General features: G+C 39.1%; 1 protein-coding gene across 1 annotated transcript in view; it reads left to right on the top strand.

Annotated features, from left to right (window-relative positions):
* Positions 1-12,263, top strand: part of AFF2 (ALF transcription elongation factor 2) — a 318,848-nt gene that overhangs the window by 235,161 nt on the left and 71,424 nt on the right. The window contains exon 9 of the mRNA XM_069464177.1: positions 742-779. Within this exon, the coding sequence (XP_069320278.1) occupies positions 742-779 (38 nt within the window). The remainder of the gene's footprint in view (positions 1-741; positions 780-12,263) is intronic.

The following is a 12,263-nucleotide window of genomic DNA, read 5'->3' as shown; positions in this document are numbered from 1 at the left end:
AACAGAAATAAGAGGGCTGTTGACAGATGATCTGAGTTGTTTCTTCTAATATACTGTGAAGATCACTAGCTCTTTTCATGAATGATAAATGGACTGTACACAGATCAATGGGTTCAGCAATAAACTGGAACCAGGCTCCATGTCTAAGGCGACGCAGGCCGAGAGGCCTAGAGATTTCCTCATTTTGATGATTTGGTGTGTATTTTCTTAAAGGCTCCACAGGAGGAAATTGATCTCAGTACTTGGTCATTCTTTGCACTTTTGTGGTGTCTGCTAATAAAAATGATTTTGGAAATGGACACTTTGGCCTTTCTATCAGGGTGTAAGTATGGCCAGGTGTCAATAGTAATGCTAGGGTGAACAGTTCCCTACCACAAATCTAAAAATCTAGGCTATGCCCATGACCATTCCCTCTGCACCTGCCTCCCCAGCCTGTCATTAGGACCCAGTCAGGCCCACACGGGGTGAGATTAGAGTGAAAGGCAGGGAGAGGAGGACCTAGTTGTGCCCCTCACAATGGCCGCCTGTGTTGGAACACTGCACTTGGACAGGTACCCACATTCCCCAGGAGAAGAAAATTGCTTTCTCAGTCTGCAGTCTTCTTATCTCCAACAGCCTGCTTCAGTTAGCTCCTTCTGTTTCTGAAGAGCATTTTATACTGCTTATTGTTTGGGTAACTAGTTGCAATGATTATGCCTGCTAATGTTGTCTAATTGCATTTTTTTCTTCTTCTGTTTACAGGCTGTTGAAAAGGCAAAACCTAGGAATAATCCTGTGAAGTAAGTTATTATTTTTATTAGTTGGAGATGTTAATTTAAATGGACTCCTTGCATGTGAAAAAATAAGGTAATAAAAGAGACTTTGGATTTTGAGTTAATCTCTATTCATGACAATTTAAAGACAAAAACAAAACAAGCAAAAAAAACCCTCCAATGAGCAGGGATCAGCTTGTATTTTTTGCCTGTGTTCCTGATGAGGAAATGCCCCAAGTTGTACCCAGTTTACATAAATTAATATGTGCCATCCATGAATAGCTGCCAAATACTATTATAATCATATTCAATGCATAGTACTTCAAGCCTTTGGGTTTTGCACATGCTAAAAAGATTACATTTTTAATTGCAAACCTTGGACCTATGACAGAGACGTAAATGACTGAAAGTGTGCCAAGTGATTTCCAGCCACGTGGGGAGGTTTGGCACCTTGGCATCAAGGCCTCAATATTCTGTTAATGAAAAGCTCATAAAAATATATTTAACTACAGGTTTTTTTTTTTTTTTTTTTTACCTAACAGTGATTCCCAAGGCACCTTATGGGACACTCTTAAATCATAAACAAGCCACAGAGCACTCTTTTAAATATAGTACATCTTAGACATCTTGTCTCTTCCAGAAGGGAGACTTTGAAATTAAGAAGGATGGCTGTCTTGTCATTTGAATTCGTGACATCTGATTGCAGTGTTACGATGCATACTAGTCCTGCCAGCCATGTGGCTGAGGGAGGACCTGCTCTATTTGTTGGCTTATTATAGGTCTGGTAATATCACATCTCTAGGAACTATTTGTTAATTTATTTCAGTTGACTTCCATTATAGTTGGTACCAAATACAGAAATGGGGAGTGTGTTGATTTTTAATAGTTTTTGGGGGAATGGATCAGCTAATGCCAATTACTAGATGGCTGTTTTGTTTTGTAAAAGTATTAACTTTTCCAGGGTACCAGGATAATGTTTAGCATACCATTAAATCCAAGCCCTAATACACTATTCAAAAAGGTATTATGTATTTTATCTTTAAATTTCATTTTTCTTAGGACACAGAACATTCCCTATTAGGCTTCCGTAGTCTCTAGATGGGCATCTGTAGTCTGCAGGTGTATTATGTTATGGTCTTCTGGATATATTTGTAGTAGTTGAGTTTGTGTCTGGTCATTCGGTTGGGGTTGAAATCTTCTCTGCAGCCTTATTTCTTTTCTTTCTGTTTGCCCTGAAGGCTCCTCCACTGTGAGCCTGTGGCTGGTGAGCCCTGAGAATCAGAGGATGGTGCTAATGAGGCTAGGGCCAGGGTTTAGTCCCTGGGTGAGCCATTAGCGATCTTCTTTCCCACAGTCTGACTGTACCCCTCCCTCCAGTCTGCCTGCATGCAGATGTGTGCCTCAGGTCACAGGGTGTGGGGCAAAGGCTGGAGAAATGTAAATCTAGGCCCTTGATGAGGCAAACATCTCCAAGTTCCAGCCCTCTCAGTAAGAAGTAAGTACTGAGCTCCATCTTGGCATGCATAGGACAGCCCATTGGCACTATGTGGGGCTGCATTAAATAGTATTCTGATGGCCTGGAAATGGGACCAGTTTTGTCTTTGCTTCTTGTGAGAATTTGATCCCATAACAGTTGTATTTTTATGAGTTCCTATTAATTCACAGTGCAGACTCTATTTAATGTCTAGCGCTTTAAGAAATGTTATAAAAAGAAGACAGGAAAACTAGAAGAGTCAAAGGATTACAGAGATTTTTACCTTTAAGTATATTTCAAAATCTGTTTAGTAATAAACCTAAGTGACAACTAACTGGTAGGTGTTTAGAATTGTCTTCTAATTAAGAAAGATACTGTTCTCAGTGTGAGTTTGAGTGTCTTGTTGCATTTGTGCTCACATGACCAAACTCAGCCACAAGCTCTATGACGAAGAGAGGCTTCCTCAAAACCTCAGCTCAGGGAGAGAAACTCCAGAGCATGGTTCAGTTACACTGCCTGATGGAAGAACAGAGTTGCGGTTTTTCAAAGTTTTGTATATAATGTTCCTCTTGCCATTTCTGTTGTCTGTCACAGAATTTCAGTTATACACAATACACTAGGATCCCAAATACAGTAAAGATTTGATACATGTGTTTGGAATGAATGAACAAGTGAAGAAATTGGACACATCCCAGAAAACAGTCCTTCCAGGAACCTGGCCTGGAGGCTTAATAAGGCTGGTGGCTCTTCTCTAGTACAGTGTCACCATCAGGTCAGAAAGACCTGTGTGTTATAACTGAACAAGTCGTCCAGTCTCTGTTATCCTTGACTCATGCCACATGTAAAAATGTCCCCACGTTGCTCTGGTTCATGCTAGCTGCTTTGCCTCTGATTAGTTCCTGGTTTGAACTTGTAAGCAAGAAGTAACATTTGATTATTTTTGAGCATACAATGGAAAGTGTATACAGTTTTGCTAGAAAGTAGAGGTCCAGTGGCATCATTTACAACTGAAGTATGGAAACAGATTGATGAAGATGATCATATGTGTGATTTGATATAGTCTTTTGGTGCAGAGTTTGGCAAATGGTTGGAAAAAAATCAAAAGAAGAACATTTCATGACATGTGAAAATTACATGAAATTCAAATTTCAGTATCTATAAATAAAGTTTTATTGGAACATGGCCACACTCATTCATTTCCATGTTGTCTGTAGCTTCCTTTGTGCTACAATGACAGAGTTGAATAGTCACAATAGCCGTAGCCTACAAAGCCAAACATTTTTACCATCTGGCCCCTTGTAGAAAATTTGCTGACTCCTGCTCTAGCTGGTCAGGTAGAAAAAGGCACTAAGCTTTTTTGTGATGCTGAAGGTTAAAGTATCAATCCTTTCTCTTATTGGCCTTTAAAACAATGAGTAGATATATTTATTGAGCCCTTCTTTTGTGTTTAGGACTTTCTGGGGTTGATGTGTCACCAAATTATCATTCTGAGCAAAGAGACTTGCTTTTCACTCACTACCTTTGAAAATTGTATGGATATAAGATCTGCTGACAGGGCAGTGATGCCTCAGAAACTAGTGAACACGTATCTAGACTGCTAGTCTGCCAAGTTGTGTGTAGATGGGTATATGGCAAAGGACATGCAGATTTTCTACAATCCTATTACTTCTACATCTAACTAAAGCTAAATAAGCTTTCAATTAGGGTGATGGTAAATGATTCAAAATATCCATTTAGTTTGTATATTTTCCTCTCTAAAAGTTTCACCTCCCCCTCCCTATTTCCCAACCACTTGTTCAATTTATTTTTAATACCTTCATGGTCGTAAGCCTCTTTCATCACCATAGGGAGACATTGGTAGACACTAATTACATTCCATATAAAGGAGAAGTTAAATATATGCCTAGTGAATGTAAGCACATAACGTACCTGGATACACTAATGACTTTTTCCCTTGAAACATTAAATATTACCTCTGAGAGTACAACTCAAATGTGAATGTTCTTAACATCACTGATCAGTACAAGAGGAGCCTGGTATATTTCTCACTATATTGGGACCATACTGGTATTGAAGCTTGATTAGTATGTTCAAACTGTGGTTCTTTAATGTGTCAGAGAGACTTTCACTTGTATGTTAATGTTCTGCAGCAATCATCTCCAAGATTTCATTGTGACAGCAAGGCCTGAGAGATGTACAGATTTCTTCTACCATATGTGACTTATCACATACATTTTTTAAAAAACACATTTCTGTTATTAAGACATATGTGATAGTACACTTCTAAAAATGTGAATTGCTTTTGGCTAAAAGCCATGCACTAATAAGTTGAGTTGAATCTAACCGAGGTTGACATCTGTTACCAAAAGAGAGAGAGAGAGAGAGATCGAGAGTGAGCACTGTTATCAAGCATAAAATTCTTCCCTGCTTTTACACTTTAACAACATTAAATAACGTGGTGGTTGTCTTTCACAAATCAGGATCAGAATCCACTCTGCTTAAGAAATTACATTTTTATTTAGGAACTGATTCGTCTTGTAGATATGGTGCTTTCATTATTGAAAATGACAAATAGCCACAAAGATTTTTCCAGCTATGGTGTTTGTACATTATTCATCCAATGAATATTTATTTAGGTTCCATAATACTCTGGGAACTGTGATAGATGCTGAGGGAATTAAAAATAAATCTGACACAGGTCTTACCCTCAAGCAGTTTAGAGTCCAATAGGAGAGATAAAATCGGTTTGTAAAAAATTAAATACAAGATAGAGAGATGTCTGTTAAGCGGGTAACAGATAAAGTACAGGGAAGCTCTAAGGAGAGAAAGTGCTTCTAGTTAACACTAATGGCGGGGGGAGAAGAGGAGACACTTACACCAGGACTTTCAGGATTGCTGGTTTGAGTCACTGGTGCTGAGGTGTGGCAAAGTGAAGCAAGGACCCAGGCTGCCTGATGGTACACAGGCAGTGAAAGGACAGGTTGGAAACTGAGGCCAAGAAGAAATGGTAGCTTAGGGCCCTCAGGGCTCATCCAGGTGAAAGAGATTCTCTTGGTAAAGTCAAATGGCATTGACGAGCTCTTCACATGCTACTGAATGTGAATCATCAATTAGTCCCCTAATTATTAAACATAAACAGAAAATTGATAGGCCTGGGTTCTAGTCTTGAGTCTGATATTAGCTTGTAGTATAAAGTTTGACATGTTACTTTCTTGCCGTAGGCCTTAGCTAGATTATTTACATGGTTGTTCCACCTCTTTAAAAAAGCTGAAGCTGGAAACCCTGTTTTATAGTTATGTTCATTTTAGAACAACATTTGCTCTGTTAGTTTGATGCAGACTCATGCATGTACATAGATTATGTATTTGTATAACACATCTGTATTTCTCCTCACACTCACATGTGCATACACACACATAATGCCTTTCCCCATCATTTCTACCTTACACACTTGTGAAATGAAGGACAACAAGCTACATCATTAGAGTTTTAAAAAGATATGTTAGGTAGAAGATAAGTGTGACTCCAAGGACATTGGGTAGAGCCTTTGAAATGGTGCTTATGACCAAAGATTAATTTTGTAGTTGGAGTTCATATCTCTCGTAATGTTCTTGGACGTGTGCATATCACAGTTGTGCAGAGTGCCAATCAAGTCACCACATCCATTCCAAACAATAAGACAGTTGATTCTGAAGTGTGTTCCGCCAAACAGTAGTTTTGTGGGATTGTCTCCTTGAGAACAAAAAGGCTACAGCACCATAGAGGTTTGGCATACACTATCACATAGCTTTCCTAGGGTGTCACTGTGCACATTCACATAATATAGGCTCAAAGAAGTCCTATAGAAAGAATTCTGTTTATCTTTGTCTTACCTAAGGTTTCCCAAATTTGCTTCACCAGAGGACATCTTTATCTGGCAGGGCAAATGTTTGATGGAACACAAAATTGGATGTTTGAGTCCATATGAAATTAAATGACCACATGGAGGACTTGCCTCCCTTGGTAGTTTGAAAAACCTAGTGCCCTAAATACTCTCATGTAGTTTCTAATAAAAATATTTGAAGTAAGCACATTATTTAAAAAGTCAACCATAAAAAGGAAAGAAATCCCCCAAATGTGAAATGATAAAATATCTCCTGTGTCTCTTTTTTAATTGATGCATAATATTTGTACATATTTATGGGGCACCTGTTATATTTTGATACACGCATAGAGTGATCAAGTCAGGATATTTAATATAGCCATCATCTCAAGTATTTATCATTTCTCTGTATTGGGAACATTTCAAATCTTCTCTTCTAGCTATTTTGAAATATATAATATATTGTTATTAATTATAGTTACCCCACTGTGCTATCAAACAGTAGAATGTATTCCTTCTTTCTGTGTGTTTGTATCCATTAACCAAATTCTCTTCATCCCTTCCCCTCAAGACACCTCAGTCTCTGGTATCTATCATTTCACTCTCTTCCTCCATGAGACCAACTTTTTTAGCTCCCATATATGAGTGAGAGCATGTAATATTTATCCATCTGTGTCTGGCTTATTTCACTTAACATAATTACCTCCAGTTCCATTCATGTTGCTATATATGGCATGGTTTCATTCTTTTTTTATGGCCAAATAGTATTCTATTGCATATAGATACCACATTTTCTTTATCAATTTATCTACTGATGGACACTTCGGTTTGTTTTGTATCTTGGCTGTTGTGACTAGTGCTGCAATAAACATAGGGATAAAGGTATACCTTTGATAGACTGATTTCTCTGCCCTGAAAGTCCTCACATGCTGGTAGAGAAACACCAGTCATTACATTAAAGAATAGACCAGCTCTATGACAGAAGCATGTGCAGCATCCTGTGGGGCAGAGGCGAAGGGGTGAGCAACTGCTTGGAGTGAGCTATCCCTAACTCAGCAGGAGTCCTCCAGTGAACAGTGGGGTGAGGCCATTTAAGAGAGCTGTAGGCCGGGCGCGGTGGCTCACGCCTATAATCCTAGCACTCTGGGAGGCCGAGGTGGGCGGATCGTTTGAGCTCAGGAGTTCGAGACCAGCCTGAGCAAGAGCGAGACCCCACCTCTACTAAAAATAGAAAGAAATTATATGGACAGCTAAAAATATATATAGAAAAAATTAGCCGGGCATGGTGGCGCATGCCTGTAGTCCCAGCTACTCGGGAGGCTGAGACAGGAGGATCGCTTGAGCTCAGGAGTTTGAGGTTGCTGTGAGCTAGGCTGACGTCACGGCACTCACTCTAGCCTGGGCAACAGAGTGAGACTCTGTTTCAAAAAAAAAAAAAAAAGAGAGCTGTAGATACTTAAATTTATTTTGGGTTTTTTTATTTTGTTCAATTGGTCTTGTGTCTCCTGTGTCTCTTACTGTGTCACACTCTAAATTATTTTTATAAATTGTGAATGTCCTAAGGCATAGTCCCCAATGAGGGTAAGGGGCATTTAGGGGTGGGTCCCTCTGAATGAGATACTTGAAGCCCAGCAGTCCCCAGTGAGCCTCATGAAATCAGAGGGTGAGACACCTGGTTCACTGATTTCATAACAGTGAGGTGCCCACACCAATGTGCTTCCTACCTCCTCCTCCAAATCTCTAGTCAATATCTAACCAGCCCTGGCCATTTTAAGGGCAATTAATGGAAAGATAGCAATAAAAACTCTCTCTAAACAGCTGCATAAAATAAATTAGGCTCTTTATGTTGTCCAGATAGCTGCAATTGTATGGAAAAGGTTCCAGCAATGGTCCCCAAAGCTAATGAAACTTATACAAATTTCTGGACACTCTCTTTTTCATTGGTAATTGGAGTTGCACCATCTAAACAATCTCAGATGAGACATCTGAGACCCAGAGAGCAGACTGCCTGGAACACCAAGTTTCCAGAAACTCTCCACTTTGCAGCCAACGTCTTTCAGGCCACACACGTCCACTTCCAATGCCTAGAAAGTTGTTGCTGGTTTTTAAAGTCATATTATCTATCTTTATGTAACAGTTTATTTTCTTAGAACACAGCACCAAATATGTCAAAAATTAATGAATCATCAAATTTTCAGGCACTTTTACAATTACGCCAACTTCAATTACATTCACTTTATATCTGTAAGGAAGAGTTTCTTCAAAACTTCAAGCACATTAGTTGCCTCATTACCATAACTCCTCTTTCCAAAAGCTTTATGAAAACCTTTTCTCTTTAGGTGGTAAATTAACACCCTAATAACTATAAGGATGAAACAGAAACAGAAAACATCCATTTATTAATGAATCTGAAGGACTTCAAGTAAGCTAGCAAATCTGGAATCAAGCCATTTTAAAGGAAACTAAACTACATTTGTTTAGCAACAGCATTCATAAAATACCTCCTGATCCACGTTAGTTTCTGACTCTGTGCTTAGTGTTTGCTGCTTAGACAATAAGGGACAACTCTGTTTAATCTGCTCACACAAGTCTTCTCAGTTTGGGGTACATAAGAGTTATACCTAGAATTTTAACATCACCACTCAGTGATCTTTCAGTAAACTGTTGAAAGCTTGGAATCACATAGCTGACCTGCTAGAAAGTCAAGCAAGCCTCACAAATTTGCTCTTTTAACAGACATTAATGAGTTACCTACTATGTGCCAGGCTCCGGTGATAGAGAGATGAGTTAGGTAAGATCTCTGTCTTGAAAGTCCTCACACACTGGTAGGGAAACACAAGTCACTACAGAATAGACCAGCTCTATGACTGAAGCATGTGCAGCATCCTGCGGGGCAGAGGTGAAGGAGTGAGCAACTGCTTGGAGCGGGCTCTCCCCAACTCAGCAGGAGTCCTCCAGTGAACAGTGGGATGAGGCCATTCAAGAGAACAGAACAACACTTTCAAAAGGCACTAGAAGAAGAAAGCAGATGTGGTGTTGTGAGCAATGTCTGGTACTTAGAGGCAGCTTAGGAGAGGGGGCATTTTTCACAGTAGCAGAAAATACCAAGTTTATGAGTTGCAGGATATAAAAGAAAGGAAAGAGTAGCTGCATGTGCCAGGATGCATAAAGCATCTCACTGCCGAAGACTTGGGCCCCACTTTTGACATTAGGAGGAGAACATTGCAATGTGGATGAAACTAAGAAAATGCTGGAAGGATCTGTTATTCTAGAAGTTAAAGGTTAGGGTTTGGGAAGGATTATAAGGTACCCTTTCTAAACTGCTTACAAAGAAATAGATATATCAAATCCTTTCCGATTATATCAGGCTAATCCTTCTCTGTGGACTTTTATGTAAATCTCAGCTCAGGTAGAGTTTCTGTAAGCATACAGCTGTTCCCTTGTGGCTTCATGGAGCCTTGATTGTTTTGTACATTTGTAAAATTTTTTTCTTTCATAAAATTCCTTTTATATTACTCAAACGTCTAGGCTACACTAAGATACAGTATTTTAGGCATGACACATAACACTATTATTTTAGCTTCAGTTTCTGAATTCATTTCACAGATATAAAATTTCTTTCTGAATGTATTTTTATCAGGAAAAAACATAAGCACAGTAGGGCTATTTTTATTACTAGAAAATGATGCATGCCCCTATGGTAACTACACACAGGGCTCCAAACAGTAAATCAGTCAGTCCTCCATCGACCGCAGAACGTGTTCAAAGTCAAGAGCCTGAGGTAATAAGTTATTATTTAGTTGACTACTAGTTTGGGAGAACTGAGAACTATAGAAATGACTCATTTTGGCCAGGGACTGAAATAGGAAACAAATAGGGTTCTGCTTTCTTAAAGCTTTTGCCTAAACCAACAGAAGTTATCCAGAGAGCCAACATTAAAAAAAAGTAAATCATTCTTCTGCAAGAAAACGTTTCCATTTGTAGAATTTATAGCATAGGGGTAGATTACATGTCATTATAATCCATTTTTATATGCACATGTGTTTATATACTCTACATCACTATACCCCTCATGCTCCGTGGTCATTTAAACCCAAGACAGAATTGTTCCTGGTGATGAGGCAGCCATAACTATAAGCAGCTCTCAAATCTTTTTCTCAGCTCTCACCTCTCTCCTAATCTTTTGACTTTCTTCCACTTCTTTCAGCATCATATTCTCACAAGTGGGTTCCAAGTATTTGAAGAAAGCATTTCAGAAAACTTTTGTGGCTTTTGCTTATTTTTTGAGCAGCTTCATGGAGTACATGACTATATTCCTCCATGAAAGCCTGGCAAGGGGAGCCCAGGGCAGCCAAGGAGTTCATTCATTCTCATTCATCTTTGCATTATCAAATACTATAGTGTGGGTTGCTGGGATCTGCTAATAATAGCATCTACACAGAGAAAAACAACTTACTCATCTCTTTCCCACTAGCTGGAGATGTGTGTTACTTCCAACACTGGCTAGGTGAAAGTTTAAGTTGATTCAAACCATGATGCAATCATTTAATAAGCAAATTAGATATGTTAGCAAACTTTCTTTAAAGATATATGTGGATGTGTATATATACTCTCTACATATATATATAGTACACTCACGTATAATTTAAACCCCATCTATTTCCAAAAAGGGATGTTACATGATTGAAACAAGATTGTAGAGGAGAAGATTTACAGAAAACAGGAGAACCTACTATTTCCAAGCACTACAGAAGCATCTGTTTACGTATATGACAGAACTAGAAAATGCTATGTGTTTTTAAAGTCAACAGCCAATGAGAGCTGCCCCACAATGACACAGTGCAGCTGTGCCCTTCCTGCAGTGATGCTGTTGTGGTGAAAAGCCTGTCGGGAGATCCCCTTGGAGAGTACAGTCAAACCATGTGTGAGTTTTCTCTGCTGGTCCTTAGTGATGGGCGGTAGACTTTTGAATGTGGTTTTAATTTCTGAAAACTAGTCCAAGACAGTGACCCAGAGCCATGAATGTTGAAAAAAAATGGTCAAGCAAGGCAAGTTATGTGGGTATTGGTTCAAAATTTGAGTGATATTCTCTTGTGGATAGTGAATGCCCTGAAGAGGAATTTTACCAGGGCAAGAGTGGGAGCAACAGCACTCCCTGGACAACCACCCTATACAAAATAGCAACCCCTGTAATATATGCAGTCCCACCCCCTTTACCCTACTTTATTTTTTCTCTTAAGCAGTCATCATCATATTCTATCTATTTATCTATGTTTGGAAGTGGCACCTCCCACAAGAATGTAAGGTCCATATAAGTGAAAACATTGTTTTAGTCACTATTGTAACCCTAGCCCCTCAAACAGTAGCTGGCATATAGCAGGAGCTTTATATCTTGAATGAGTAAGCACAGCCACCTAAGGATAAAACTTTGAAGTGCAACTACCCTAGTTTAGTATGAGTTTAGTCAAACAGTAAGCCTGATTTGGGGCTGCTTTATGGACAATTACTGAACTAATCACTAGCTGTCATGTTAGTTACTAATTTTTCCTAGAAAAGAACTATACTTTCTTTTAAAATGGTCTATATTCCATATTAGTTTTACTCTGAGGCTTTATAAAGTTAGTTTTACTATATTTATAGAGCTAGAATTTCTCCCTTCACCCAGGTGATTCTTCTGGTCTATGCCCACTTTCCTACTTAGGATGTATTTCCACAATTGATTTTGAAGAAAAGGTGCAGAAATAAGGATGTCAGCCTCCCGGTGGTGAAGGTTATGCATGGGCAGTTGCATTTGATGTCATTAGGCATTTTTAAGAATGACAGAAGTTAAATTTTTGTCACATAGGACAAGGAAAAAAAAGGTCATTAACAGCTGACTACATATGCTTTTTCCTATATTTGAAAGACCATCTTAATGCTCGCAAACTAGCGGGGTTGGACATACACCAGCAATGCCAGAACACACACACTTGTCCTCTTCCTTGGAGTTGCAGAGTCTGAGAAGCATCTGATCTCTCCCTTCTTCTTCCTACCATACTTTGCTATCACAGTATGAAGAAGCACTGGGAAGCTTTTCCCATTGGCCAATAGTCACAGAAGTTGGATGTCTCCAACATGGACAGCTCTAAGGGAGCTGCCTTTAAGCAAGACTTGACACACAGAGTCACAGATGTTT

This window comes from Eulemur rufifrons, chromosome 30, assembly GCF_041146395.1.
Source record: "Eulemur rufifrons isolate Redbay chromosome 30, OSU_ERuf_1, whole genome shotgun sequence".
Taxonomy (NCBI): Eukaryota; Metazoa; Chordata; class Mammalia; order Primates; family Lemuridae; genus Eulemur; species Eulemur rufifrons.
Note: the sequence above shows the minus strand (reverse complement) of the source record. Positions and strands in the feature narration are given on the sequence as shown.